At 41.9% G+C, this 24721-nt stretch overlaps 1 protein-coding gene across 8 annotated transcripts in view; it reads left to right on the top strand.

Moving 5' to 3' along the window:
* PTPRG (protein tyrosine phosphatase receptor type G) overlaps nucleotides 1-24721 on the top strand; it is a 536428-nt gene that overhangs the window by 456322 nt on the left and 55385 nt on the right. For 5 of the 8 annotated variants that reach the window (XM_083491123.1, XM_083491119.1, XM_083491120.1 and 2 more), the window contains exon 13: nucleotides 4919-5051. In XM_083491123.1, coding sequence (XP_083347249.1) covers nucleotides 4919-5051 — 133 coding nt within the window. The remainder of the gene's footprint in view (nucleotides 1-4918; nucleotides 5052-24721) is intronic. The other 3 variants (XM_083491124.1, XM_083491121.1, XM_083491118.1) reach the window with 1 other exon arrangement.

Genomic DNA, 24721 nt, shown 5'->3' with positions numbered 1-24721 from the left:
CATGGTCACCAAGACGATCCTTTGTGTGTTGAGGCTCATTTAGCCTCTGTACGCCTAGGCCTTCAGTGTTGCTGTCTGAATTTCAGTTGTACAGAAATTTAAAAAAAAAACAAGCTTGAGGTTGTGCAAAAGCCTTTGGGAATAACCTCATTAGGATAATTAAGCATCTGTGTGGGTTCCCTCTCCCCCCCCCCATTCTCCATATGCGGCAAGAATTATTAAGTTATAATTTCTTGTGATTCGTGAATGTTTTGCACTGCCGCGTGTAGGAGCCTGCAATCACTAAGACAGTTAGCATGCAGATAAACAAAAGAAAATCAGACCAGATTTTGCTGGCAGACTGTGTATACACAATATGACACTGTAGAAAAGTGTTGCCAGTCTCAACAGAAAAAAAGGACATACTAAGGTGTAGAGGGAGGCGAGAGAAATACCTGCAACTAAATGGAAAGTAGCATATGCTGCTGTTGCCTCTCGCGTTACAGTGAGTAAAATGCTTTAGCTAGTCAGTTATGGGTTTTTAAAGCTGTCCAGTGTCCGCTATTTATACTTGAATGGCTTGTACTGTGTTCATTCATTTGCACACAGGGTTTCATGCTCCCATAGGCTCATCAGTGTCCTCCAGTTGAATGGATGGGTGTTCAGTGCATGGTGGAATTCTGGTAATACTGTGTTCTGTGGCGTCTGCCTGTATGTTACTAGAAGAGTGAGAAATAAAATGTCTAAAAAGGATGGGAGAGAATTTTCATTCTGGTACAAAGAAAGGTGACTTCATAACATGTATCATCTGTTATGTTATGTTAACTAAGTGTCCATTCTCAGGAGCCCATTAGGGTGGGCAGACAAACAGAAGTTAATATGCTTATCCGGTGCCACCCCCCACCCCCCGACCCCTGTAATACCTTGCCAAAGCACCCTTAACAGTTTCATATATTTCTCCTGGCCCAGATTCTGAAATGGATGAAAACTGCTGAATGAGGCTTTCCTCGGGAAAGCAATTCTTATGGAATAAGCTACACATTTCAGTTTGTGGAGAAATGGCTTTTAAAGTGCCGGTGATCATGTTAGGTAGGACTCCCTGAAGCAGATACGCTATAATAATTTTTATTCCTTCCTACTGGGATGCATTCCAAGCCAGTAAAAGGCAAACTGAATTAATTCAGTGGTGACATATGCCACAGGAAAGTGTTTGCATTTCTTAGCAAAACTGGAGTTTCCTCACCCCTACCAAAAAAAAAATGGGCAAAGTTACAAAAAGGATACATTATATTTGTCTATTGCTGCTGAGCTGCCTTTGTTTAAAACGGAAAGCTGACAATGCTGGGTGGCGGTGGTTGTTTTTGTTGTCGGGATGCAGGGAACCAGAACCGTCTGTGTCATTCTGTTTAACGTACATTTTCCTTCAGTATTACTCAGCAGGCCACATTTTTATAGGCTTCTCAGTGCTGGACCCCTGCTGGCAGCCCAGATGTACTGCGGACCGTCTGCTAGCACTGAGCACCACCAGTTACTTTTGCTGGTACTTTTGAATACTCCCTTTATATTTGCTGTAAAATACTTTCAAGATTAGCTTTTAAAAAGCAAATGTTCAAATGTGGATTTCTATTCAAATGTACTATTATGCTTCCACCTCTTCTGGTGCTCTGGGACAGCGCTCTCTCCCCCCTTCCTCTTTTTGTAGATCCAAATTGTTGGTTAAAATGGAATATTTCTTCCAAACTAATTATATATAATAATAATATGTCAGTAGTACCAGCTACTAAAGTCTCAAGCTAGACACCTTTTCCTCTCTTGCCACTGGCTGCTGCCGTCACATAAGAAGAGATCAGACCAAAAGGCAGGCTCGTCCGGCGCATTATCCATTCATACAATGCAAGACACCTAATTAGGACTTGGTGTTGGACTTGGAACTGAAATTTGCTGGTTTGAATGCCTGCTCATCCATGAACTTTCTAGGTAATCATGATCAAGCCACTGTATCCCAGTGTCTGTTGCCCATATTGCAAGAATTATTCCTGCTTTCATGTTGCAGTAATTACGCCCAGTCGCATAAGACAAATGTGCTAAAAATCTGTAAAGCGTTCTAGAAGTGCTGTGTAAATGTATAAAGAGACATGGGTTTACCAGTATCACTGTTCCCAGTTTAATCTTGTGAAGTCTGCTGTGTAGCATTCTAGAAATCTAACACACACAAAATAAGAATGTCCTGTATGCAGGTTTCCATCTCATTGGCCAGGAGCCCAAGATGCTAAGTGGTGCCACAAACTTGACAGTGATCACTTCTGCTGCTTATGGTGGCTTGTTTATAGTCCTTTTGATGCATTTGCTTATTCTGATTGTGTCCATTCAATAGATCTTGAGGGACGTCTTGACACTGGCTGTTTGGACATAATACTGGCCATAACCAAATTAGCTTCTGCACATCCCCGCTTCACTTCTCCCTTCCTGCAGTAAGGAGACAATTCATTGAGTGTTGGCTTAGTGTTGTGTCCAAACTAAGGCTCACATTATTTACCCTTGGGTCCCTTCCAATTCTATGATTCTATGAGGTTTTCTCTCCTCCCAAACAAACTACAGTCAGGAATCCAAGAACAAATTTTGCCTTCCCAATCAGTATTTCTTTAGGAAACTGGTCTAGCTAACTGGCTTAACTATGTTTTATGGCCAGTGTTAAGTGCCATTGTGCCATGCTGGTTGGGGCTGATGGAGTTTGTAGTCCAACAGTATATGGAGAGCCACAGGGTCCCCATCGCAGTATTAGAGCATCACACTTAAAGACTTTCTGTATGTATTAACAGAGGACCAGCTTGGTAATCCAGATTCTGCATCATTGCAAGAGACCCTAACTCTGTGATCATAAAATAGAATAAAAAACTTTATGCTTTGCTGAAGACTAATGAAAGTTCAGTCACACCATAGATTTGCGTAATGGTGTTATGATATCAGCAGTTTAATTTTCAATTCCTTTCTTAATGATCCCTAGCATAGAAATTGCCTTTTTTCGCAGCTGCCACATACTGATCAACATCTTCATCAAGCTATTCACTACAACCCCAAGGTCTTGTTCCTGGTCGGTCACTGCTTGTTCAGACCCCATGAGCATATATGTGAAATTAAAATGTTTTGCCCCATTAAGATGTTTTGTACACTTTAAAGCCCTAAACGGCCTTGGTCCAGTATATCTGAAGGAGCGTCTCCACCCCCATCGTTCTACCCGGACACTGAGGTCCAGCACCGAGGGCCTTCTGGCAGTTCCCTCACTGCGAAAAGCCAAGTTACAGGGAACCAGGCAGAGGGCCTTCTCGGTAGTGGCGCCTTCCCTGTGGAACACCCTCCCACCAGATGTCAAAGAGAACAACAACTACCAGGCTTTTAGAAGACATCTGAAGGCAGCCCTGTTTCGGGAAGCTTTTAATGTTTGATGTATTATAGTATTTTAATATTCTTTTGGAAGCCGCCCAGAGTGGCTGGGGAAGCCCAGCCAGGTGGGCGGGGTATAAATAATAAATTATTATTATTATTATTACTTGTTTACATTGAATTGTGTTTGCTATTTTATCACCCATTCACTCAGTTCTAGTGAGATCCTTCTGGAGTTCTTTTTTTAAAAAAATCACACTGAACAATTTTGTATCTGCAAACTTGACTTCCTCACTGCTTACCCCAAACTCTAGATAGTTTATGGAACAAGCACAGGTCCCAATACTGATCCTTGAGGGAACCTACTTTCTTCTTCCCTCCATTGAGAGAACTGTCCATTTTTTCATCCTGTCTGCTTTCTGTTACTTAACCAGTTCCTGATACATAAGAGGGCCTCTCTTCTTGTTCTGTGACTTACTCAGCAATCTTGGGTGAGATACTTCGTTGAAAACTTTTTGAAAGTCCAAGTATACGATGTCAACTATATCACCTCTATCTCCATGCTCTCAAAGATCTCTAATGGGTTAGTGAGACAGGACTTACTTTTGCAGAAGCTATGCTGGTTTGGATAACATAATTCAAACTGTGAACAGAGATACAAAATATGAACATTGGTAAAATCTTTGCTTTAAGCCATGTAGAAACCTGAGTTGAACTGTGACATATAGGAGAAACTATATGAGGACCCTTTTAGTTCATTCATTTAAATATGTGCAACTGTTTCCCCATTGTTAGCCTTGTTTAAAGATTTTAGAAATTGTCGACATTGATCTGTGTACTCTCCACATTGTCTTCCATGAAGTTACCCAAAATGTATTGCTTTGAGGCATATATGAACTCAGGTTTGTATCTTTCTACAATAATCTATTGTGAGAATCCAGCAATTTACATCTTCAGAGACATTTCAAACTTCACAGTGAGATACGCTGCAGTCAATGATTGTTTATACAGTACAATGTTGAAATGTTGGGAGGGAGTAGAGGATGAAAACAGTCATGGGCAAAACCTGGGAAAACTGAAAAAAATATTCATGCACCCAATTCCTATGACCATTTGAAGTTGGAACCTAAAGAATGTTTCATGATAGCAAAACATTCCTATGTAACGCAACTAAGGTTTTGTGTTTCCAGTGTAATTCCTTGCTTCATAAAACACTCATCTTTGTTTTGAAGTCTGGTCTTCACTCATGTGGAAAGAAGTACCATTTTCACTTTGGGCCATTTTATACATTACATTTCCAGGTGTACACAAGAAATGTATGGCATTCACACCAAAAATGGAAATTGAAAGCAACGAAGATATGTTCACTGTTAGAAGTACCATACCGGGATACTTGTCAGGGAGCCGTAATTGGCTGTAGCTCCTTGCCAAGTGTACACTTGATGGCAAACTCAGGTTTGCCTCTATGTAATGTGCACAGTGGCCTGCTGTTCAAATTATTTTGTAGCCGTTCAGTTTCTTCTTGCAGTTACTGATTTTGTTGTTATTTGCCATGCAGCAGACAAGAATATTTCCAGTATGGCAACCAGACCTGCTACTGGCAAAATGGAATGGATCATTCCCCTCATTGTAGTCTCAGCCTTGACGTTTGTGTGCCTCATACTCCTTATTGCTGTTCTTGTCTACTGGAGGTGAGCCTTTTTAAAGCATTTTTAAACTCAATGATTGTATGCGCTTTTGTGACTGCATTGTGATTTCTCTGCCTTCATTGCTTCTTGCAATGCAGGAGATTGGCCTCGATGACTCTTTGGATTCCTTCCACTTCTATGATTCTATTGTTTTTATTGTTTTCATCAAGCTAATCTGATGACAAATACACTAAATGCACCCTTGACAATTGATATTTGTTTCCAGATTTGTGCCATGTAAATAAGCATGGGAATGGGAAGGGCACATGTATGCTGAAAGTTCTGGTTCACTTAAAGTATTTCAGGTAAAGGGGATGAGGAAGACCTCTCCTGAAACCTTGGGTCAGGTCAGGTTAGGCAAAGTGGTGACACCTGGGTCTTGCCAGACTTCAGCTCCCTTCAGACCCAGGCAGCATGGCCAGTAGTCATGCAGGATGGGATTTATATTCCTGCAACATCTGGAGGATCACACATTGGCTGCCCTTGGCTTATCCCAGTACAGATTTATTTGTTCTGTGCTTGGCGAACTCAGTATATTGTCTGACTAAGTACAAGACAGTTTCATATGTTTAGGCAAATTTGCTGTGAACTGCCGCAGGTACTACTTGCACTGTGGACCGTGTGCATCTTAAAATAGCAAATATGGGTTCAAGTTGGCTTGTTCTAATAAACTAGTGAATATCGTCCAGGTTTTGACATCAAAAGAAGCTGCTTGTGTTTACTTAGATGTAAGTCCCATATGAGGAGGTTTTTCAGTTATGTGTCGTCAGTGCCTAGCAACAGATACTACTGCTACAACAACAATTCAGGAAGAAATACACTGGTGATAAATGAGTGTGTTAGAAATACTATGGCAAATGAAGTGAAATATGGGAAAATACAATAATAAAAAATACAGTGGTATAAAACTCAAATCTACTTTGCTTTCAAAAATATACCAAGGGCACAAAGGGTTGTATCCACAGGGTAGATTCATTGTAATAGGCATGAGTAAATTAGGTTCATTCATTTCACTGGGTCTACTCTGAATAGAACTTAGTTGGCTGCGATCCTTGAATCCCTGTATTGTGATATTGATTTATATGTTTTCTCCCCTCTTGCAGCCAAGTATATTCTGTTAATTTCTGCCATATTCCATGTTGTAGCTAGCCATTGTTTTAGCCAGTTCATGTTCCAGCTTCAGCAGTTACCAGCAGTAAGAAGTTTGGTCTTTGTCAAAAGGTTCCAAACTAACTAATAATGCTTTGCATGAACCGTTCCTTCCAATTAACGCTTCAATTCAAACAAAGGGCTTATGGAGACTGTATATTCAATCATTAAACCAACAGCATAGAAATCATTTTCCGAAACAAGACCCCCGCCCAACGGAACCACCAGATGTGCCAAAATTCAGATATGGCCCCAAAACTTTAGTTTGCCTTTGGAGTGAATTCCTCAACTTTTCAAGTTTTTTGTGCACAAGAAAGCAATCTTCCACATACAAGCCTTGCGCAGTTCTTACTACAAGCCAGTGTTGATTTTTAATGTTGGTGGCAATGAGGCGAAATAACAAGAGTCCAAACTCACGCTTTGGCTTGGGAGCATTCAGCCTGGAAACAGGGAATAGATAGAGGCAAAGTTTGGTTTTTATTTTCCTTTGCTGACTGAGTCATTGCTCCCTCTGGCTGTTACTAGGGTGATGTCAACATGGCCTTCTCACACCTCCTTGAGCTGCACGGTGGGTCAACATGACATGTAGCCCAGAGCTTGAAAATGTAACAGTGTGTCTTTGTGTTCTAAGCACTGTGCTTTTAATTTCTAAGAACTGTGCGCAATCAATAATGATTCTGTCTCACAGCACCTTTTGCTGCCCAGTCATTCCTTTCTTCTTCACACAAACACTCCCCTCAGCAACTTCAAGCTTTGAATACCTATTTACCTTTCTATATAGCAAAGAAAAAATATGCCTTCCTTTCCCTTTTTAATAATCCTAGGCTACAAACCTATGCTTGTAAGTGGGGATTCGTTCCGCAGGCAAAAAACATGTATAGGATTCGGCTGCAATTACTCATATGCCATTGCAGTGGTTAGCACTGCAGGGAGCATCTTTCTTCTTACAAGCTAAGGCTTTGATAGTCGGCACTCAGGCCCAGTTCACACTGTTCTGCCGATTGCTGTTTGTTTTCTGCCTGGATTGCATGAAGCTTGTGGGAATGGTAGGTCTGAATCACTTGCCCTGAGCACAAATCACAGTTCTTTATGCTACCTCTCAACCAACATTTGGAAATTTGCAGCTGAGGGCAACATACAGAACTGTGGTCCCAATCCGTTATTTGATTGGTTGCCAGAAGCTCCAGCTTGTCTTCCAGCCGCCGCCATGCTTTCCGTGGAGTCAGGTGCTACTATTGAAAGGCTGTGAAGGTACGCATGGGCTTGTGGCCCCAAATAAACCACAGTGCATGCGCAGAAGGCCACATATAGCCCTTTGGATCTGCTGAGTGGATTTGAACATTCCCCGCCCCCTATTGTTTAGTAATAAAAAGAATAAACAAATTAGTTGCACTTGGGCAAAAAAAATGAGAGGCACAAATACAAGATGGGTGACACCTGGCTTGAGAGCAGTACATGTGAAAAGGATCTAGGAGTCTTGGTTGACCACAAACTTGACATGAGCCAACAGTGTGATGCGGCAGCTAAAAAAGCCAATGCAATTCTGGGCTGCATCAATAGGAGTATAGCATCTAGATCAAGGGAAGTAATAGTGCCACTGTATTCTGCTCTGGTCAGACCTCACCTGGAGTACTGTGTCCAGTTCTGGGCACCACAATTCAAGAAGGACACTGACAAACTGGAACGTGTCCAGAGGAGGGCAACCAAAATGGTCAAAGGCCTGGAAACGATGCCTTATGAGGAACGGCTAAGGGAGCTGGGCATGTTTAGCCTGGAGAAGAGGAGGTTAAGGGGTGATATGATAGCCATGTTCAAATATATAAAAGGATGTCACATAGAAGAGGGAGAAAGGTTGTTTTCTGCTGCTCCAGAGAAGCAGACACGGAGCAATGGATCCAAACTACAAGAAAGAAGATTCCACCTAAACATTAGGAAGAACTTCCTGACAGTAAGAGCTGTTCGACAGTGGAATTTGCTGCCAAGGAGTGTGGTGGAGTCTCCTACTTTGGAGGTCTTTAAGCAGAGGCTTGACAGCCATATGTCAGGAGTGCTTTGATGGTGTTTCCTGCTTGGCAGGGGGTTGGACTCGATGGCCCTTGTGGTCTCTTCCAACTCTATGATTCTATGATTCTATGAAATAAACCACAGTGCATGCACAGAAGGCCACATATAGCCCTTTGGATCTGCTGAGTGGATTTGAACATTCCCCACGCCCTATTGTTTAGTAATAAAAAGAATAAACAAATCAGTTTCCTCATTCTTTTAAGATAAGGGTTGCAGCTCGGAGCATCTGCTTTGCATGTAGAAGGTCCGAGGTTTAATCTCGGGTAGGGTTGGGGAATTTTTTTGCCTGAAACCCTGAACCAGATTTAGCTAAGTAGTTGTGCTATCGGAAGCCAGTGCAATGAGTCCCATTAGTGCAATAGGATTTCCACCCCCTTTCCTCCTCGTGTCTCCTCCATGAGTTCCAGAGGGCCCTGAAAAACCCCAGAACAGCAGATAAGGATCATTCCATCAGGCAAGCTGAAAAGCCCAAAACTTGTCAGTGTAGTGCTAAGTAAATGTTTACTGTTACATCCAAAGGAAGCCACCCCGGGGACCCAAATTAGGGAATGTTACCAGCTCCTAATGGATGCGGGTGGCGCTGTGGGTTAAATCACAGAGCCTAGGACTTGCTGATCAGAAGGTCGCCAGTTTGAATCCCTGCAACGGGGTGTGCTCCTGTTGCTCAGTCCCTGCTCCTGCCAACCTAGCAGTTCGAAAGCATGTCAAAGTGCAAGTAGATAAATAGGTACCGCTCCAGCGGGAAGGTAAACGGCGTTTCCGTGTGCTGCTCTAGTTTGCCAGAAGCGGCTTAGTCATGCTGGCCACATGACCCGGAAGCTGTACGCCGGCTCCCTCAGCCAATAAAGCGAGATGAGCGCCGCAACCCCAGAGTCGGTCACGACTGGACCTAATGGTCAGGGGTCCCTTTACCTTTTTTACCAGCTCCTAAATGCTATTCAACTAAACAATTGTACAAGTTTTGCTAAGATACATGTTTTGAAAATAACTATAATTGAAAACAAGACCAGGGCCTTAAAAAGAATAAATGTTCCATAGTACTCTATAATATATGAATCCTTTTCAAAATATGTCTATGTGAAAATCATTACTATCTACTATAATTTCTTTTTTTAAAAAACCCTCTCTAATATCCTTTTTTTAAAAAAAAAATGTTATTTTTCTTTAGCATTGCTAATGTAATTTGCATCTGTGAGCTAAATCTAATTTAACTTTGGTAATATTTAATTTAATATTAAAAAGCCTTTTGTCAGGAAAAACAATTGTATCTCCATTAGAATCAATCCTAATACAAAAGAAGCATTAAAAAGTTTTTTAAAAGGTGAATGAATAAAGATTAATGATTCATTTTTCTTAAAAGATTTGAGATACAATTTCCATTTTCCAAAGGAAAACATTGTAATTAGAGGAATCTGCAAATTGAAATTAGCTTGCCTCTTCATTTTTGCCATTAAATAGAGTATTTAATTAGCATTTATAGTATTCAGGTTCTGAATTTAAATATAAACTAGAAAAGGACTTGAGTCACACTATTGTTTACATGCAAAATACCTAAATTGAATCTGCTGACAATGTGAATTAATTTTTTTCCTAACGATGCAAAGCACATTTTCTGAAATGATGAGTGAAAAATCTTACTTTAAAAAACCCTTTTCCTAATTTGCATACATATTAATCCCTGTTTAAAAGATACATTAATTCTCTTCATTAAGCACTAGTAAATGTATTTTGAACTTCTGATAATCAAGTTTGGAAACTATGGCCCTATTTTCAGTGCAACATTTAGCATCACTGAGCTATCTTCTGGATAATGCTTGTCTACTGTTTGTGTCACGAGGGTAAATCCCATTTGCCTTTTTAAAAATTACAATGATTGCAAGCTCTTGTGATTAAGGAGCTAGCACTCATCCCCTAGAGTCTCCTCTGAAACAACTGGGTACTTCAGAGACCACTTAATCCAGTATGTTAAAAATACCAATTTTGGTTTTCTGGAAAAGGTAATCAAGATAAAATCCTAATGCAAAAGATGGAGTGCTTTGAGGTTTTTTTCATTTATTTAGATAAGTAGAGGTGATTGGAATGTGTTAAGTATGATCAGTATAATGAGTAGATGAGATTGTTGGAAATCCTATGCCTAATTTCAAAATTCTGTATTAGAAGAGATACATAAGGGTGAAAAGTTATGTGGATAGATTAATAGGTTTGGTTGGTTATTTTTTAAAAGATTCTATTCTATTCGGATGTTCCATTGAGATCAATAAGGCTTACTCCTGTGTAAAGTAGGTATAAGTTTGACTTTCTCTTAGTCTCATAATTGCATCGACACCTCCCATCTACCCAGAGGTAAACTGGTTGCTAATCCAGACTGGTGCAATCAGTTGAACTGGAATGATATTTTCTAAGTAGTAGGATGCCAGTTACTTGTTAACATGCCTGCATCGATGCATATGGTGGCCATATGGCTAGAAAGCTCTACAGTTGTTCACCTTAGCTGTAACTACGTGCTAAACATGGTTGTAAGAATTTGCCTAAGAGAAAGGTGTAACCATGTGCACACTCATTCAATCACTGGGTAGCTGGATTGGGCTACTTCACAGCTCTTTAATACTTCTTGGTTATAATACTGCACAATAATCTAGAAGTGGAGTTACAACTGTGATCAAGACCACATTATTGGCACGACTACAGGTGCCACATAATACCCATTCTGCATTAAAGGTAAAGGTAAAGGGACCCCTGACCATTAGGCCCAGTCGTGACCAACTCTGGGGTTGCGGTGCTCATCTCGCTTTACTGGCCGAGGGAGCCGGCGTACAGCTTCCGGGTCATGTGGCCAGCATGACTAAGCCGCTTCTGGTGAACTAGAGCAGCACACGGAAACGCCGTTTACCTTCCCATCAGAGTGGTACCTATTTATCTACTTGCACTTTGACGTGCTTTTGAACTGCTAGGTTGGCAGGAGCAGGGACTGAGCAATGGGAGCTCACCCCGTCGCGGGAATTCAAACCGCCGACCTTCTGATCGGCAAGCCCTAGGCTCTGTGGTTTAACCCACAGCACCACCCACGTCCCCTATTCTGCATTATAAGAACTCAATTATTTAGTGTGGCACTTAGGAACTCCCTGCTTCTTGAGATTAAGCATACACCTTCACTGTACTATTTTCTGCACCTGCTAAAATGTTCTTGTTTAGACAGGCCTACTCAGATGCTTAGAAAGTTGAGGTAATTTTAATCTTTGTTAAGTTTTATGGTGTGTGTCCCCTCTCAATTTTATTGTTTAATCTTTTTGTAAACCACTTTGAGTTCCTTTTTTACAGTCAAGTGGTATATACATTTTGTGAAATAAATAAATACCTCAATTTGCAGCACTATATCCCCATAACGTGCTGTAAGTGGGCTTGCATTATTGAAGTGGGATTTAAGTTTCAGTGTAAACAAAGAAAGAGTCTTGTGCTACCTTAAAGACTTCACCAAAAATGCCAAAGGTCTGCTACTCAAAGCTAAGTCCCATTTTAAAGTAATTCCCATTCCGTTTTGTCTGAACTATTCTCAATGGTAGTCTTCAGTCAGGAAAGGTTTCTCCTTGTGAGGTTAAAAATGCCTCTGCTACCTCACTGCAACATTTTTGAAACTGCTCATTAATTGGTTTCCAAGACCCTCCCTCTCCCCCTCCTGTTGGTATGGGCAGAATACTTGGCCGCAATGATTTCTAGAGTAAGGGGCGTTGAAGAGCAAATGTACCTGAAAATGATTGCTGTGGGGATGCTATTTAAGTGCAAATGCACCTAGAACTTTCATTGGGACAGGAAGGAGAAAGCCAAGATTTCTGCTAGTGAACAGCTTGTTCTAGGCTAAGCTGTTTAAGAACATAAAGTAGCCCAGCATCCTGCTTCCCATAGTGGCCTTGAGGAAGCTCACAAGCAGTACATGAGGGCAAGAGCCCTCTGCTGCTGGTGTCCTCCAGCAACTGGTATTGAAAGGCATGCTGCGTCTAGTCTCGAGATGGTCTTTAACCACCAAGACTAGTAGGCCATGATTGCTTTATCCTCCATGAGTTTCTCTAACCCCCTTTTAAAGCTAAGTTGGTGGGCTATCACCACATCTTCTGGAAGCAAATTGGATAGTATGCCACAGCAGTGAGAAGGAGAGGCAGGGCAGAGCCTGTACGGAGGCGGGAATAGGATCTGGTACGGACATCCTGAGAACTTCCATCCCAGATCGCTTGCTGCCACCTTCAGACTCTACCCTGCTCCCCACCTCTCACTAGTTCACCCAACCTGAGCCATCTGCTCAGGGATCTTACAGGCCTTTGTCCATTTGTGATTACTTCAGGTTGACATGATTACTTCGAAATTACTTCAAAGGGCTATAAGAAACTACTGCTGCAGTTGCCAGGAAATGCCCTACTCCAAGAAGAGAGCAAGCAAGGATGAAACAAGTTTTCTGGTCCATGTTTCACTTAGGTTAAATTAGCATGATGCATATGACACTTACTGCTTGGAAGGAAAGTGTCTTGCAGCTGAACTGGGATAGTTCTGAACCCACAAATCCAAATGGAATGTCATGCAGTATTTTTATGTTTCCCTCCCTGCTTTGTGCTCTTTTTCCCCACTTATCCTCTTGTACTTTGGGGTGAAAGTAGGACAGGAAGCTCTGGGGAAAGGCAAAAGTAGAAATGTGGTGAGTTCTCCTGCCACATAATCCTGCGGCAAGATCAAGCCCCATGGAACAAACAGGAGAATCATGCTAAGTTGATTCTCCTATAGAGAGATAGCACTACTGTTCAGTTCTTTTTCAAGTTGGATTTTTTTTTTATTTTTTGGTCAAAAAAAAACAGGAGGACGGAGCATGGGGGAAACACAAGAGGATTATAATTTGCTTGATACTTTATGTGGATGACCTGTAAAAAGGGGGGGGGGGACCTGAGTAAACTAAGAACGAGAATTCCACAATTCCTAATGCAGACAGCCTTTCTCCTCCTCCTCCTCCTCCTCCTCCTCCTCTTCTTCTTCTTCTTCTTCATTGTATCCCGCCCATCTGACTGGGTTGCCCCAGCCACTCTGGATGGCTCCAACCACTCTCTGCCTTGTGAATATTATGTTTTAGAAATCACAATTTGCTAGGACCCTCAGCACCTAAAGTAAAGCCACTGAAGGAAACAATAAATTGTTTCCACCTACTATGATCTGAAATTCATGAAGCATGTTTCCTCAGCCTCTGTATGAATGGGCCAAAACAACCATGATCAGCACCATGTTTACAGGGAAATATGGCCCAATGTATTAGATTGCATTTTGTTGCAGGCCTGAGCCTCCTACCATCACCCCCATTTCAGATTCTGTATATGGCTACAATGAAAAGTTAAATTGTTTGATTGTGTGCACATATTAGGATGCTCATATATCTATTAAAATTAGAATTTTGTTTTTCATCATATTTTGTGTAAGCTCTATTTAAATTAGTTTGTTGCAGAACAGAGTTGCTTGATGGGTAAATTGGTGGATCAGATTCAATGTTAACAAGTTACTTGTCTGGTATATTGTATATTGTATTATCAGGCATAGTTTTGTTCAGACATCACACTGAACACAGGTACAAGCTGTCTTCTCATGTACAAATATTTGTGTGAAAGAGTGAAGACATGTTGATTTGTACAGATTAACTCTTGTGTGCACAGGTACCCAAACAATACACTCACTGAATGGTACCTGTGAATAACTGCATGAGCATACAACTCAATGTGCACACTTGCACAGATTGTACGTTCATCGAATGTAACGTGAACATCCCCCATGTGGCTGTGTTTTGCAACCAGACTGATATAAATGGCCCCTCCTTTTGTTGCAAACACCATAGCGTAGTTCTCGCTGATTCAGTAGTGAAAATAAACGTTAATGCAATGGTCGTTGATCATATCTCATGCACAAAAAATGTGGGGGGGGATGTTTTGTTTTCTCCCCTTTTGAAAAACAATAATTTAATATCCATTTAAGTGGCTTCAGCAGAGAGCAGCATGTAAACTGACAAGCATCGCATCAGGCTCTCCATTACAGAATTCCAATTAGGTGTTTGAGCGGCAGATTGTCAGCACACTGGTTATCCGCCTTGTGTGATTGTAGTATAGTGGGGCCTAATTTGGAGTCAGGAGCCTATTGCACCCCGCCCGCCAAACACTTTCTAAATTTCATACACCATCATTTAGATTCTGTATTACTCTAACGGAGTGTGCATTGTCTCCCCTACAAATTTTGCCTCTCCTTGGTGTATTGACACAGGGAGGAGGTATTACAGAGGGGCTGGGGGAAGCAAACCCTGTTCCGAAGCTAGAAAGGGGATGTTAATTAAACACTGTATATTCCCCCACACGCCTCGCTGAAATATAAATGACTCATTTGTTAGTCAACTGAAATTATCTTGCCCTGAACATCTTGTGCTCCTGTGACAAGGTTTGCCTGCGCATGGAAAATCACTTGCGCTGGCCATTTTCCGAGTTTTCTAAACTGCTGTGTTGCTTTGACATGTTGTTCAAACGAATTGTATTTTCTGCTAGTCTGAGGGAGGAGGGAGAGGAAGGAACTTAGCTATTTCAGGCCACAATCCTGTATTGCCAGATAATTTAGGTTTTAGGTGGTTTCGTATCTTAAAAGCTACGTTTTCTGAACTTCTTTCCGAGTCACATTTGAAGACTGCCCTGTCCACACACATTTGTCCATAGTTGCTGCAAGCAATTCGTATGCAGAGAGTCATCTTTGAAATCATTTTCCTGCATGCTTGTCCACTCATGTGTTAGTGTTACATGTAGCTTTGGGTGCTGGTGATGTCATATTCATGTGGCATGCAGGTGGGATGCTGGTGATGTCATATTAAGGTGGCATGCAGTGGAGTGGCACACAGGAAGGAATGTCACCCTCTTCACATGGGTCACCACTACAAATGGTATATTTAAACTGGCCCAAAACATGTGTTCTTCTGAAATCAAGTTTTCCTTTGCCTTGATATTCTATCAGCGTTAGGCATCTTCTACATACGTATCAGGGCAGGTGGGCATAACCATATTTTCACATCTCATAAAAGATAGGAAAATCAGAAGCTGGGTTATAGCAAGTCAGGCCGTTGGTACATCTAGCTTACTTTTGTCTACTCCGACTGGCAGTGGTTCTCCAGGGTTTCAGACAGAAGGCTTTTCCCAGTCCTGAGATGCTTGGACCTTTTGCATGCAAATCACAGGTACCTTCAGTGAGCTACAGCCTCTTCCTCATGCTAATTCCTCAGGCTAAGAAGCTTAGCTCTCTTTGTTCCTATAATTTCAGTCATTACTCCTGTTTGAATTTAAAAGTCTCCTTTATTCTAATGCTCTAGTCTAGAACTTTGCTGCCTAATTAGGAGCTCCTGCAAATTCCTAATTCTAACGCTTCAGATGTTTCGATATGCCTTGATTTTGCAGACATTCTGCATAACAAATGTTTTCCCCTCAACAGTCTGACTTGCTGTATTTGGGGACTGGGTTTGAAACTTCAAAGGTGTCCTTGATTATTCCTGCCCACCCCTCTTCTCTCTCTCCCTCTCTCATTTTTCTCTTTTGCAAATACCGTATTTTTTGCACCATAACACTCACTTTTTTCCTCCTAAAAAGTAAGGGGAAATGTCTGTGCGTGTTATGGAGGGAATGCCTATGGGTGGCATGCCTACGGATTTTCCTCCTCTAAAAACTACGTGCGTGTTATGGTCGAGTGCGTGTTATAGAGCAAAAAATACGGTACTTTGCACAAAGGTGATTTGACTTGGTCTCTCTTTTGATCCGATACATTTTATGACCTCTTACAAAGTTTGTATAATCATCAGTTGAGAAACTGCGCCAAGCCGTTCTTTCTTACTCCATTTGGAATTTGTAGTATGTGTTTTTTCTCTGCTTAAAAATACTGAACAAGTGCCTCATCTAGCCTATGACTTCCAGGCTGATTTCATGGATCTCAGTGGATGGAATAACAGAAGGAGCCTAGACTATCTGCCTCCTGCCCTTAAATAGCACATCTGGTATCTACACGGCCCTTGTAATGATAGAGAGATAGGGTGTTTGTAATTCATTATGGGTTATGTGCAGAGTTGGAAGACAGGCCTGCGGCCAGAAATGTTGTGTACCTAAGCATACCTTGGGGGGAATGGGGATCATTTCTCAATGCAAATCAGCAGAAACCTAACCATAAATAGTGGAATTTAATTCTAAATTGAACTGATGTATTACATTTTTTTTTAATACCACCAGATGCCCTAGTGTTTCTCAGCTGCCCCAGTACTTTGCCACTTGCTGGTTAAAAAACAATGGAAGCCAGGAGCATGATTCTAGTGACACATTGGATACTATGCTGACTGTGCATTTTCCCTCTGCAGGGAAGCTGCCAGGAACTCCCCCAAAGGCAGCAGACATCTCCACACACAACTCTGGGACAGTGTTGTGGATAGTATTGATGTTGCTACAAAAGCCGGCTCCTGTCCCTCTCTATGCCAAGCCATGGCAAGAGCACATGGGATCTTAGACGCGCACACAGGGTCTGTGTCCCTTTGGATAACAGAAGACACGGTGGAGGCTGTCGTGCTTTAAGAAATACGGTTTTATTCACATATTTACACCTTCAGTTTGCATGGAGGGGGTCCAGGCCTTACAGCATGGCCCAGAGCATTGCAGGCAGTCCTTCCTTGCCCCTCACAAGATGGATCTCATCCTTTCTTCTTCCCAGAAGCCCCTTGCCCTCCTCCCAGAGCAGTTACCCTGGCAACCTTCCAAATCTCCAGTCACACCTGGTGCTAGACATTTGGCCAGACTACCCAGGAATTCCTTTGCAGCTTATATTCTGCCTTCATATCACCAATAACCCAAAAGCCTAGCATTTATTATTTTTAGTATTTAGAGGGATGCCCCACCCCCACAGGTCTGCGCCCCACCATGTAAAACAAGATTTAGGATATGCATTCAAAATAAAGCACCTTCATTCATTAAATAACTCTGTTCCATTTGGACAACATCCAACATTATGTGAGTGGACTTCCCATTCCTCTTGTCAGCACCCCTCCAAAAGGTCCCACATGGAGGTCATGGGGGGGGGGGGACAGAAGCCTTCTCCTACAAACAGAAGTCCTTTCTGCTAGTGAATGGACTCCACTGGATTTCACCAGTTGTGTTTTAGGTCAGGCATGCTAACTCCTTTAAAATGGTTTTAAATTTGAGCATAAACGTTTAAAAGTTTTTAAAATAAATCCCACCTTCTTGGTTAATTTGTAGTCCATAGAGCACATCCTCTTCCTCCTTTTTCTTCGTTTTCATAAATCCCTTATGTCAAAAGCTTTTCACTCACCACTGAGTGTAACCTGCACAGATGTTCCAAGTATTGATTAAATACATGGAGGGGGAAAGCCTCACTTGTTCCAGCCCTGCCAGAGGTCACAGAGAGAATAATTACTCTTAGAGGACCTTGTGTGTCATCCCAAATAAGGTTTCACAATTTCCTTTGCCATTCTCAGGGGATGGTGTTGGCAAGATGGAGGAAAGAGCTGTGTGCTGGATTTATCCCACTATTAATTTGTAGTCAGAGAGCCATGTAAATGCATTATGGCACTGGCCACCTGAGCATTCATTTGGTTCTACAGTGGCAGACTTAAGTATCACCCTCCCTCCAAGAATCCTGATTTAGCCAGCTCAGCCAGGCTCTTTAATGGGAAAAACTTTACACTGCAAGAGCCTTGATGTTAAAGAAGTGGTTCTGCTTGTTTTGCAATGCCTATGTATATATTAGCTAAAGCTGCGGCTCTGATGATAAATAGAACATGGAAGTGCATCACATGCTTGTACTCAATTCATCTTGAATAACCAACTCTCTCTGATTCCATACTCCTTCCCCCCCCCCCACTCTTAGCCACTCTAATGGTGAGTACAGCAAGGGCAGTTGATTTGCTTTTAATCTGCATTACTGTACTGCATACTATGGAAACAGGAAGCTGTTTTGATTAATTGATGTGAGGCATGTGATCCTGTGTCTATAGCATTACACTCTATGCCATTGAATCTACAGAGTGAGGTATACTGAAGATCACTTATCCCAGATTAATTACTCTTAAATACATGTTCCCTGCACGTTGTTACAACTAGTCAGGGTGAAAAAGAAGACTAAAAGTATAGCTTTGTGACATTTTAGTCTGATTGCTCAGAATCCACTTGAGTTTTAGACCTGCCCATAGAATAAACTTTCTACGCTCCCAGAATACTCTGTCAAGCCAATAAAATGTATGTGAAATATATACAAGAGTATGGTAGATTGTAGAATACATACTTCGGAAGCAGAAGGTTTCAGGTTCAATCCCTGACATTGTAGAGTTGGAAGGCACCATAAGGATCATTTAGTCCACCTCTCCCCCTGCAATGTAGGAATCTTTCACCCAACATAGGGCTTTAACCTACAACCCTGAGATTAAGAGTCTCATGCTCTACCAAGTGAGGTAGTCAGAGTAGGAGGGCTGTCAGCCTTGCCATAAGTGCAACTATACCAACATACATGATATATGAACTGCTTTGGCACTTCATTGCACAATAGTATTCCCATTCTGATGTCCTTCTGCTGCCTGCTGGATCTTCCTTCTGGAATCTTTCAGCTAGACCCTTGCAGCAAAAGCCTGTCAAAAAAAGGTGATATTTTCACCCCCATTGTGTCCTCTGCGAAGGAGATGCTCACAGATGCTCTCTCACATGAGTGCAATATCACACAGGCAGGCTGGGAGTTCATGAATATTCAGTAGATTGGTTGTTCATGTGGGCTTTCTCTTTGTGGGCTTCATAATTGCCCGAGCCCACATGATTTGCTCATAAAAGTCAGTGACTGATGACCCTAACTAATGCTTTGCAGACTGCTGGCAGGTGTCGTCCTGAGATGAACTTCACCAATCATTGCTTCTCTGTAGCGCCCATTTACTTCAGTGAGGCTCACACATGCTGGTCTTTTGGTCATTTTGGAGTTGGCCTTGATCTGCCCCAGTTGCACTTCCAGGATGCAAATACTTCCTGAGAAGTTGCGGCCTGTCTGTTGTTGTTGTTGTTGTTGTTGTTGTTGTTGTTGTTGTTGTTGTTGTTGTTGTTGTTGTTGTTGTTGTTGTCTCTTCTATGCCTGTGGGTGGAGCAGATGTTTTAAAAATTCAAAGTTATCTGCTTTATTTGGCCACATCTGTACATCCATAGCACATGTTGTTAATGAAGCCATGGATTAGCAGGCAGTTTATTTCAGAATCCAAGAGTGGCTTGCCCTGCATGCTGCAATTTCAGCAGGTAAAGTTTCATACAGCTCCCTCGGGCCAATACTGGGGCCCTACTGCTGATGCCCAACGTATAATTTGGCCGTTCACTGCGGCAAGGTGTGGCAATTACTGCTTTCTAGTTTGTATATACCATTTTTCATTAAAAGCAAAAGACAAATCACAAAGCAGCTTACAAGGCAATCCAAGAAAAAATGAAAAACACCATATAAAAACAATAAAACGTCAAAATCCACGAAATAGGATTCCACTCAGTACCCTTCCACTCACTCAGCACCCACACAGATGAATTCAACCTATACATGCACATATTCACCCATGCTTAAAGCACCCACCTACAAACACAGTCTCCCTCACTCTCAACAATGGCCATTAGATGCCGTTAAAAGGCGTTTATGCAAATTCAGGGACAGCAGTTATGAGTCATGATAACTAAATTTAACATGCATATTCAGAAGCAATGAGCCTCTGAATACTAGCTGCTCTGAAGCAACAGCGGGGGCATAGGAAGTCCATCGAGCCATCTTGCTGGTGGAGAAGTGCACCCTGGTTTTTCTACATATTCCATATTCCTTTTATTTATTGGCAGTATTTTATTGTTGTTCTGCTTGCAAAGGAGTTGGTACCTGAGGAAGAGTTTCCATTTGTAAACACACACTGCTCTCTAAAGTCAGGAAATTCAGTGAACAGTCTTCTTCTTCTTCTTCTTCCTTGAATTTACATACTGCCCTATACCTGGAATATGGGTATATGCATATGCCCTTTTAAACCTTGTTCACATCTGTAGTACTCCGACAGAACACTTGGCAATACTCAATGTTGTAAATTGGTTAATGTCATTGAGTTAAAACAACCACAACCACCATTTAGTGATGGAGGATCTTCCCTCAAAGACTTTTGGTGGTAGTCCCACCCACCCGCAGTTCCCTTTTGCCCATACCCGCAATTCCTTTTCACAATGGCCTGTCTGATGTCTGAGATCTCACACAGTGATTGTTCCCTGAGGAAAGCCAGCCAAGAAATAAAGCATATGGGGTTTAGGAAGGCTGTGCTGTGAGAATAGTGGGACTGCTTCACTGAGCACACTAGTCTCTTTCAAAGACAACAGAGTTCTCAGTAATTTGCAGAAAACATGTGTGGGCTGTCTGGATTGTCCTGGAATTGGAAAGGAGAATGGATACCATTTCAGCTATGAGATTGTGGAATTCTTTCTTGAAGTCTAAAAGTATTTCACTCGGTTTGGAACTGTATACTTCTGTTCCACGTGGATTTGGGTGCTTGTTAAAATGCAGTCATTGAAAATGTTCTGTCTTCTGAGGAGATACCTCAAGTACCTTGAGCTCACCATAATAAATAGATTATTAGGATTCATTGGCAGAGTAGACAATAGGTCCAGTTTAAGTTCTTCTAATTCCAAATGGACTTGATTTCAAACTATATTATATTAGTATTGCAGGGGGGGGTTACTTTTGTTTGTGCTTATTATTTATTACTCTCGGTTAACCACCATCACCACCAAAGCAAAACAAAACTGGATGCTAGGGAAGGAATGAAGGAAGCAGGGATCAAAATGGGTCTTGGGTGTCAAGAGGCAAGGCTTCATGAGGGTAAGGAGGGAGGGCTTTGGAGGACACCTCCCAGTGAGTTCATGAACAAAGAACAGCTCAGCCCACACCCTCAGGAGCTGGCCTTGGGCCTGTTGAGGTAGCCATGTCTTTGTGTGTGGCTCCTTCTTATCTGAGCCCCTGCAAAGACTTTGTTGTTGAGTTGAAATGATACAGCACTCTACTGAAATCCGCTATGTTGAGATATTCTGATAATGAAATTAAGGGTTACTGATTTTTATTACTGAAGTTTTTTTATTAACAAAGCCAGATGGGGAGGGTATAAATATTTAATAAATGGGGTATAAATAATAAATTATTATTATTATTATTATTATTATTATTATTATTATTATTATTATTATTATTTCACTTTAAAATGCATATGAAACAGAGAGCACAATTACAGCAACAGACAAAAATTAAAAGATGAAAAATGAAACTATAAAATAGGCACGTAGAATGAGTAGTTGCACATGAGTTAAAATAGCAAAATCCGAGTAAAGACTATTGGTGCTATCAGCTCATCAAGTTTAGTTCCAAATTTGCCAGGCTTGTGACAAGGTTTGTCTTGAAAGCTTTGGTTCTGCTATATATGTCATAAAAGAAAGCCAAATCATATAAAAAGTGTCTGGAGGGTCTAGTCCTTGTCAAAATCTCAAATTATGTGTAATTTAATCCATTATAGATATATTCCAGAGTGAGTGGTACAAAGCTTCCACTGTCAGATTTTGGGCTGTTTTCGAGTTGAAATTACTTTTAAGGGTTGCTGATTTGAGACTCATTTTGAGCTTGAATCTGTCCTGTCTTTACTATCTGCCACTACATTTTGAGCATATCTGAATGGAGCACTTGGGAAGGAGGAGGCTGGGTAGAGATGTGCTGAGAAGCATTTCCAATCCCATGTATGGGGAACCTTTGTCCTTCCAGATGTTTCTGAAATCCTCTCAGCCCCAGCAAGCATGGCCAATGGCCAGGGATGATGGGAGTAGTAGTTCACCAACATCTGGAGGGCCAAAGGTTCCCCACACATGCCGTACCATATATGGCGCTCATCATCATGGTATGATGTTAGCTTATTGCAGTACTAGCAAGAAAGACACCATTAATGTACCTGCTGAAACAAGTTCCTGTGCAGTTTCTCATGGACCTGCACCCACACATGCATGTTTGGCTGAAGGGACTAATTGGAAATGTTCTAGTGCAAATGTTCTTCATCACACTTTTCACAGGTCACATGTTCGTCACATGTTCGGAAACCTGAGTTTCCATATAGGTAAAGGACCCCTGGATGGTTAAGTTCAGTCAAAGGTGACTATGGGGTGAGGCACTCATCTCGCTTCAGGCTGAGGGAGCCAGTGTTTGTCCACAGACAGCTTTCCAGGTCATGTGGCCAGCATGACTAAACGGCTTCTGGCAGAACGGAACACTGTGATGGAAACCAGAGTGCATGGAAACACCGTTTACCTTCCTGCCACAGCAGTACCTATTTATCTACTTGCACTAGGGTGCTTTCAAACTGCTAGGTTGGCAGGAGCTGGGACAGAGCAACGGGAGCTCACTCCATTGCAGGGATTCAAACCGCTGACCTTCCGATCAGCAAGCCCAAGAAGCTCAGTGGCTTAGACCACAGCACCGCCTGCGTCATTGGACAGCACTAAAATATTTTTCATAGAGCCTTACATATGCTCTTAAACTCTGTAGCATTAAAAAAGGTAGGATCAGGCCCCTCCTGATAGATAGCTTTCAGCCGACAATTTCCAGATTTTGCAATAAACTAAAGCCTCAATTTCCTGTGGTCTTAGCAAGTTCTTTGCTATTATGCTGTGCTATAAGCAAGTGCATAAGTATGTGTTCAAATAGTGATCTGCCCACACGTAGGGGACTGCCTTTGTTTAAAGGAACAGAAGTGGTGGCTGGGGGAGGCATTGAGATCACGTACATCACGATCTCAAAGCCTGTTTATTCTACTGTGAGCCCTGCTGATTTTAGTGTGAGGGAATCCCAGATACTGGTACACAAGCCCTCCAGTCTTGGCACTAATATTTTTAAGAAGTTATTCCTGGAAGATACACCAGTGGCTGGTGTAGATGTAACACTGTGAGATCAATTAAACGTCACTAGGCAATGAGGGGCGTTTTTCGGGGTCTTCGCCCACCCTTCTCCCCGCTTCTTTGTCCCCCACCTCCCCAGTTATTGATATCCAGTCTTTCCTACAGGGCAGATGGCCCTGTAGGAAGAAAGAAGGGAGAGTCTAGCTGGAAGAGGCTCTGAGGCAGTCTTCGCTTGCCTACTTTACTCTCCTGGAATCCTTCCCACAGGGTAGCTGGTGACAGATGGCTGCCACAGAGAAAATGTTGGCGTTCATAGAAAACTAACCATTGTTGCCTTCAAAATTTAGAGAGCAGTGTCTGCACTGGGTAATAGGTATGTGTTGGCGGGGGGGGGGTCCAAAAGTTCAGGGGCCGCTGGTTGCTCAACCACAGCTAGGCAATACGGTATCATTATGTCTGTACTGAATGAGCCAATGGAATGACTCTGTTACAGCCATTCAAGGCTTTGACAAAGCTACAGTGCTATGTATTTGTTTGAAAGAATTCCATAGCACATCCAGCTATGAAGCTAGGTGAAAGGCTGATTCATGTGACAATTTTTGTCATCGCTTTGTATCGTCACCTGGTCGATATCATCAGGGAACCCTCTGTGCTGAACAAACACCTGAGTGTGGGTTAACATGATTGTGTAAATATCCTCAGATGTTATATGGCCATAAATCAGTTACTCCTCTGTGTACACATGGTCTCTGTCACACATCTTTCCTTTTTAAGATTCATTTTTGTGATGCTACTTCCCAACATGTGGCAGATGGTAGGTTTTTGTCTTACATGCTGTTCTTCTGATCAATAATATCAGAAGCCTAGTTACAGCTAAACTTAGAATTGCTCAAAACTGGACGATGGACATGTCAGCATTTAAAAGACAATGGTTCAAACTATTTTGGTCCTGTTTAGATCAGGATAAGCCAAAATCAGGCTAACCTGGTGGAATGTTTGTTAACCTGGCCATTTTTTCTTAGTTACACTGGACCTTCAAACAAGGTTCAGTGTTAAACATAAGTTGATCAATTTGTATCAGACTAGCTTTGTTATTAATAAATATGACTCTTACACAGAACAACTGGAGGGATGGAAGCGGTGTGGGATTATTACTTTTTTCCTTCTTGTTGTCATTCGGGGGTGGGGGTGGGAGGAATATAAGAAACACTAAAATGAAGAGTATGATATCAAAAGCCATCCTCCATGGATTTTGCTGAATATGTTACTCAAAGGAGAAAATCCTAAATGCTTCAAACACATGCACGTTCTACCTGATCCATATTCATAGGCCTTCCCTTGCTGTGACTGATTTATTCCCCTTTGTGCCCCCAGGGTGTTCATAGTCTATAGTAAAGGCAGCCTGAGTAGAAACCAAGTCTATCTTTACTTACAATCAGGAGGAGAAAGAGCAGTCAGGATATTAAGGGAAGAAACAAACTGATTTGTGAAGGAATATTTCATTAT

This window comes from Podarcis liolepis (genome assembly GCF_965112155.1).
Source record: "Podarcis liolepis genome assembly, chromosome: 2".
Classification (NCBI taxonomy): Eukaryota; Metazoa; Chordata; class Lepidosauria; order Squamata; family Lacertidae; genus Podarcis; species Podarcis liolepis.
This window is presented reverse-complemented; position numbering and strand designations above follow the sequence as displayed.